This window comes from Zingiber officinale, chromosome 2B, assembly GCF_018446385.1.
Source record: "Zingiber officinale cultivar Zhangliang chromosome 2B, Zo_v1.1, whole genome shotgun sequence".
Taxonomy (NCBI): Eukaryota; Viridiplantae; Streptophyta; class Magnoliopsida; order Zingiberales; family Zingiberaceae; genus Zingiber; species Zingiber officinale.
The window spans coordinates 78,758,470-78,765,146 of NC_055989.1; the positions used below are offsets into that span (position 1 = coordinate 78,758,470).

The following is a 6,677-nucleotide window of genomic DNA, read 5'->3' on the forward strand; positions in this document are numbered from 1 at the left end:
AGGTCAATTAAATATTTATTAAGGAAAGTTTCCTAGTTGTCTCGCATGACCTAAAGACTAAAGTTCAAGCTATTATCCTAAATGAATCTTCGCTTAGAAAGGAAAACTTTCCTAGTCGTCTCGTCTGACCTAAAGGCAAAAGTTCAACATACAAAATATGCTGGCTAAAGATTACCTTTTATTTTTTTACTCATTGTACAGTAAATATGTATACAACACACAAAATAATCAAAATTTTATTTAACTAAAAGCTTTAATTTTTTTATAATATTTCTTCAAAAAAATTTAAATTCTAACACTGTTAAATTATAGAAATTGTATATATATATATATATATATATATATATATATATATATATATATATATATATATATATATATATATATATATATATATATATATATATATATATATATTAATTTATAAACTATTTATATGCTGGATAATATAGATTATGTAAAATATTAGAACATCAAAAGTTAAGTTTTGTACTGATTAGTTATGGGGTTTTTAAAAAAAATTATTGTGAAAATTTTGAATTTCATATTATGGCTTTACCATTTTGAGTTCAAATTTTGATTTTATAAATTTTTATTATAAATAGAGAGCATACAATAAGACTAGGAGCCTCTTTTTTTAATATACTTCTGTGATATACTATCAAATTAAAAGTATCTTTTTAGTAGTTGATATTATTGTTTATAAGGTAAGAGAAATGGGAATGGTTTTTTTTTTTAATTCTTTCTTCAAAGAGATGAGAAATTAAAGTTGATAGATTATAAATTTATTAAAAATTAAATAGGAGCAATGATAAATATTTTGCCTGATTCTAAAGGGATAAAATATGAAAACTTAATACTTAACTTTTTTTTTATCATTTTAATATTGAAAATGACTATTTCTCATCCGGTGAAAGGCGGCTGCAATACACCGCTCCGCTCTTCTTCTCTATATAACGCAAATCCCAAGAAGGAGGAGGAGGAGGAGGAGGTCGACGACGGGCTTAGCATCTCTACATGGCTGGTATTCCTTCGCTACTTTTCTCTGACTTCCTTTGCTTCCTTTCGTCATTTTGATTCCTTCCTGTCCTTTTTGGATGTTTCGCAACATGCTCTGCGATTTGCTTTGTATTTTCTACCGAACGGCGCTATTTTTATTATTTTTGTTTGCTGAGATGGTGCAGTTGTTTTTTCCCCTTTCCTTTAATCGCCAATAAGATTTGTTCTTCTTTTGCTCCAAGGAAAAGCTACCTCTTTCGATTTTTTTCAATGTGATTGAGATTTTTCTAGGTTTTTTTTTAAAGATGTACTTTGTAGAGTTCGATAAGGAGCCGGAGGATGCTGTTTGGTAGATTCACTGTGCTAAACTAGAAGAAGAAAAAAAAGATATGATTGATCGTATCCTTTCTCATAGTGATCGAGTCAGAGAGGAGAGATAAACTACTACAACTTAAGGGAAATTTATGCTTAATGCATCTGTTAAACATCATTTCACGAGCATTTAAAGATATGTTAACTGATGAATCAAGTATATACTTAGGCATTTTGACAAAACCATTCTGAATTTTCAGAAAAGAAAAATCTTTACACATACTCTCAAATTCTCAATTAGTTGTTTATCATGCTAAATTTCAGTTTGATGGATCAACTCATATGTGTGAAAGTTTCATTCTTTCAACAAACTACTGTGCACAGTGACAACTCATACAAAGTAGAACAATGATCAAATTTAGCAAAAGATAGCACACAGAAAGGCTGTGAATTCCTTGTTATCATCATCAATCAATCTGTGTGAATCCCAATTATTTATTGTTGGCTACATGGATCTTGTCCTTCCATGTTCTTAGGGTTAGCCAATTTTGATGCTAATTGTCAAAAGCACTAATTTCTTTCCAATCTGAATTGAGCTACGTTGGTGTTTTTTAAGTTCAAAATACTTTAGTATAAAGTGTTATTAGGCACAATTCAGAAAAGTAGAACAATCATCGTGAAGCATTAAAGTGTTCATATTCCGAGTTTCAATCAAAGTTATCTTGATGAATTATTTGATTTTTCCAGTAGATCAAGCAGAGTCAGTGTCAGTAACTACTACAACAACATCAACGATCAAAAAAAGATGGCAACGGTGGCTCCTGGTGCTCCTCAATATCTTCTTCCTCCTCACCGGCCAAACGGCCGCGACCCTTCTCGGAAGATTCTACTACAACCAAGGAGGCAACAGTAAATGGATGGCCACATTCGTCCAAACTGCAGGCTTCCCTTTCCTCTTCATCCCTCTTCTCCTTTTCCCCTCAAACCGACAACCTCCTTCCCCTGCTGCAGCAGCCACACCTCCTGCTCTTCACCTGAAGATTGCCTTAATATACCTCGGTCTGGGCATCATCATCGGCGTCGATAACTTGATGTATTCCTACGGTCTTTTATATGTTCCGGTCTCGACTTACTCTCTGATTTGTGCCACTCAACTGGCCTTCAATGCCGTCTTTTCCTACTATCTGAATTCCCAGAAGTTCACTGATTATATACTGAACTCTGTCGTCCTCTTGACACTCTCCGCTGCCATACTCGGATTCAATGAAGCCGCCGAAAGCTCCGGAGGCGTTCCGAAGGGGAAGTACGTAATTGGGTTCATGCTGACATTAGGAGCGTCAGCTACGTACTCGCTCATCCTCTCCCTGATGCAGCTCTCATTTCAGAAGGTAATCCGAAAGGAGACTTTCACAGTCGTGTTGGAGATGCAGATCTACACCTCTCTCGTGGCGACCTGCGTCGCGGTCGTGGGCTTGTTCGCGAGTGGGGAGTGGAAGGGCTTGAAGGGCGAGATGGAGGGGTTTGCCAAGGGGAAGGTGTCCTACGTGATGACTCTGGTTTGGACTGGCCTCTCGTGGCAGTTGGCGTCGGTCGGCGTCGTGGGGCTAATCTTCGTGGTGTCTTCTCTCTTCTCCAACGTGATCAGCACCCTCGCGCTGCCCGTCGTGCCGGTGTTCGCTGTGATTTTCTTTCATGAGAAGATGGGCGGGATCAAGGTTGTGGCGTTGCTGCTTGCCATTTGGGGTTTTGCTTCTTACCTGTATCAGGATTACCTGGATTACGGCAAAGCTAAGAAAGCTTCGGAGCATGTTGAACATCTCTCTGGTCATCGCGGCGGCGGTGGTGGCCGTGAATGCTGAAGTTCATGACTATTTTCCAATCACTATATTGTATGAATAAGTGAAGATTTTTCTTCTAGAATATAATTTAGAGACTGTGTGTTACATCACATTAAACCTCCCATAACGAAATTCTAATAGTTTAAATTTCACTGCATTGATTCGAGAGGGATGCTATTAGAGTCATGATAGTCAGAACAAATAAGACAACTACGTTAAACAAAGCTCTAGTAAAGTGCTACAAGAGCAAAGTGTACCTTATTATTACACACTGTTTCATAGATCTCTCAACCCTAATGTATGGTGCAGCGGTAGAGGTATTCAGATTGTTATCCATGTGTCTTACGAAACTCTAGTTATAGTGGATTTATAAGATTTTTTTTTCCAATGAGACGCGCAATTAAAAAGATGTTGAATTCTTTGACAGTCTGCCATAAGCGCTTCCTGATTTATCCAATAATTTGTGGGAAAATTTCTTAGGGTCATATTGATTATCCTAGAACTAATTAATTAGGCTAATTGAATTTATCATTATTTATTTATTTTTATTTTTATTTTTATTTTCAATGCTAATGTACCACTAGTAATTAAAGTAAGGTAGTGACATAAGCACACGACTGGTTTAAGGACACCTCCAGAGAGCAGCTCTGCAGCTGCAAGTTTAACAGAGAAGTTTGGATTATCGTGGTGCTTTAAGTCTGCAACAAAAACACTGTAAGTAAAAAGTTCATTTCTTGTAGTAAGAAGCAAATTTTGCAACCTAACCTGCAAATGCACGAAGAGCTGGGTGAAATCATGTATGGAAGAATACCTTCACAGACCGATGGATAGACAACCGTTCTACCGAACCGCGATACTTAGCTAGGTGAAATCATGTATGGAAGAACAGTTTGACTGACCGATGGATATGCAACTGTTTTTCTGAACCGCATCGAAACTACTAAATCATGTACGATAATTTTAAAATATTAAATCATATACCCATTTTTATTTTATCCTTAATTAATCGACTGATGATAAAAAAAATATAAATTGAATTAATTTTTTACTTAAAAATCAGTCGATTGAGTTTTTATTAAAATTGATTTTGGATAAAGTCAGTTGATGAACTAAATGATTTTGGATTGATATGAAACTAGTTTTTATATGTTCGATTAATTCTTGTGATTATACCCATACCTTCAAACATTAAGATGATTTTTTAAACACGAATTAAAATTTTCAAATATATTCATATTCAAAAAATAATTACTCTTAATATATTACAAAATCGACTTATCGATCAAATGAGCTCAGATTGTCTTGAAACTAGTTCCAATATGTTTAGTTAGTTCTGCTGATTATATTCATGTCCTCAAATATCAATTTGACTTAATATGTTAAGAGCGATGATTTTTTAAAAATGAATTAAAATTTTCAAATACATTCATGTTCAAAAATAAATGCTTTTAATATATTATGTCAAATTAATATTTGAAGACATATATATAATCATGAGAATTAGATGAATATATGAAAATTAGTTTTATATCAATCTAAGGTCGTTTAATATATCAATCGATTTTGGACAAAATTGGCTGATGGACCTAACTATCTCAGATTGATATGAAACTAGTTTCTTTATGTTCGTCTAATTCTCCTTGTTATATTCATGCCCTCAAATATCAATTTGACTCAATATATTAATAGCAATGATTTTTTAAACACTAATATATTTAAAAAATTCTATTCATATTCAAAAATTACTGCTTTCAATATATTGGATCAAATTGATGTTTGAGAACATAAATATAATCAGAAGAACTAATTAAATTGGAACTACTTTCATATCAATCCGAGGACGTTTGGTCCATCAGTCGATTTTTAGAAAATTGACTGATGGACCAAACGACCTCAGATTGATATGAAATTAGTTACAATATGTTTAGTTAGTTCTTTTGATTATATTCATTCTCTCAAATATCAATTTGACCCAATATATTGAAAGCAGTGATTTTTTGAATACAAATTATATTTTTTGAATACATTCATATTTAAAAAATCATTACTCTCAATATATTAGATCAAATTGACGTTTGAGAGTACGAATATAATCAGGAGAACTAGCTAAATAAATAAAAACTAGTTTCATGTCAATCCAAGGATGTTTGATCTAGAATCCAATTTTTCCTAAAATCGGCTGATGAACCAAATGATCTTAGATTGATATGAAAACCGCTCTTATGTGTTCATCTATTTTTTCTGATTATATTCATATCCTCAAATATTAATTTGACATAATATATTAAGAGCAATGAATTTTTGAACATGAATGTGATCGAAAATTTTAATTCATGTTCAAAAAATCACTGCTCTTGATATATTGTGTCAAATTGATATTTGAGGGCATGAATATAATCAAGAGAATTATACAAATACATATGAACTAATTTCATGTCAATCAAAGGATGTTTGAGTCATCAGTCGATTTTGGATAAAATAGGTTGATGGATCAAATGACCTCTAATTAATATGAAATTAGTTTCTATGTGTTCAACTAATTCTCCTGATTATATCTATATCTTTAAATATCAATTTAACTTAATATATGAAGAGTACCGATTTTTTGAACAAGAATGAGTGTAAAAAAATTTAATTCATGTTTGAAAAATCATCGCTCTTAATACATTGAGTTAAATTGATATTTTAGAATATGAATATAATTAAAAGAATTAGCTGAACATATAGGAACTATGTTTTTGTCAATCCAAAGTCGTTTGGTTCATAAACTAATTTTATCCAAAATTAATTTTAATTAAAAAATAAATCGGTTGACTATTTTTTAAAATTTGATTTACTTAAAATTTTAAAATAAAGAGAAATCGATTCATAAAAATAATTAGTCGATTAATTTTTAAATAAAAAATTGATTTAATTGATATAAAAAATTAATCGATTGATTTTTAAATGAAAAAATAATTCTTCTAAAAACAAAAATCAGTTTTTCAAACAGATTCAACTGAAACTTATTACAGATAAAATAAAAACTGGATATATAATTTAATCATTTTAAAATTACCGTATATAATTTAGTAATTTTAATACTTTAACTATAAGGTTCGATAAAAATCCGATGGAGACGTCATGCTTAATGGAAGTTGCAGAGGAGGGTGGGTTTCTCCTTTCTTAATTATAGTAAAAGGAAGACGAATACGTTCGCTCTTAGTGTTTTCGTTAATTTATCAGAATCAATACGGAGAAAATAAATCTTGAACAATTATTAATCTTTAGTGATACGGTTAGTAATGAGGGGGCCCAAGAGGAAAAGATTAGGGGAGTCAAAGGCCATGTGGTGGTCAAAAGTCAAGAGGAGGTGACAGTCAATAGTCAAGGCGACCTGGCGGTCAAATAATCAAGCTGACGGGGCAGTCAGAGTTGAGCGTAGAGGGTAGTCAGCGGCCAAACTAATTTGTCGATCGAAGGGGCAAAGCGGTGGAGGGCCAGGAAATACAAAGCGCAGAGGCAGGTTGGAACCGGCAGAGCTGAGCA

At 32.8% G+C, this 6,677-nt stretch overlaps 1 protein-coding gene across 2 annotated transcripts; it reads left to right on the forward strand.

Annotated features, from left to right (window-relative positions):
• Nucleotides 1–916: 916 nt before the first annotated feature.
• Nucleotides 917–3,182, forward strand: LOC122049213 (probable purine permease 11). Of its 2 annotated transcripts, none has more exons than XM_042610633.1 (2): nucleotides 917–1,024; nucleotides 2,059–3,182. In XM_042610633.1, the coding sequence occupies exons 1-2, from the start codon at nucleotides 1,018–1,020 to the stop codon at nucleotides 3,168–3,170; spliced, it is 1,119 nt and encodes a 372-aa protein (XP_042466567.1). In that variant the 5' UTR covers nucleotides 917–1,017; the 3' UTR covers nucleotides 3,171–3,182. The 2 variants fall into 2 exon arrangements, with proteins under 2 accessions (XP_042466567.1, XP_042466568.1); XM_042610634.1 differs by having other exon boundaries at nucleotides 942–1,024; nucleotides 2,062–3,182.
• Nucleotides 3,183–6,677: the final 3,495 nt, after the last annotated feature.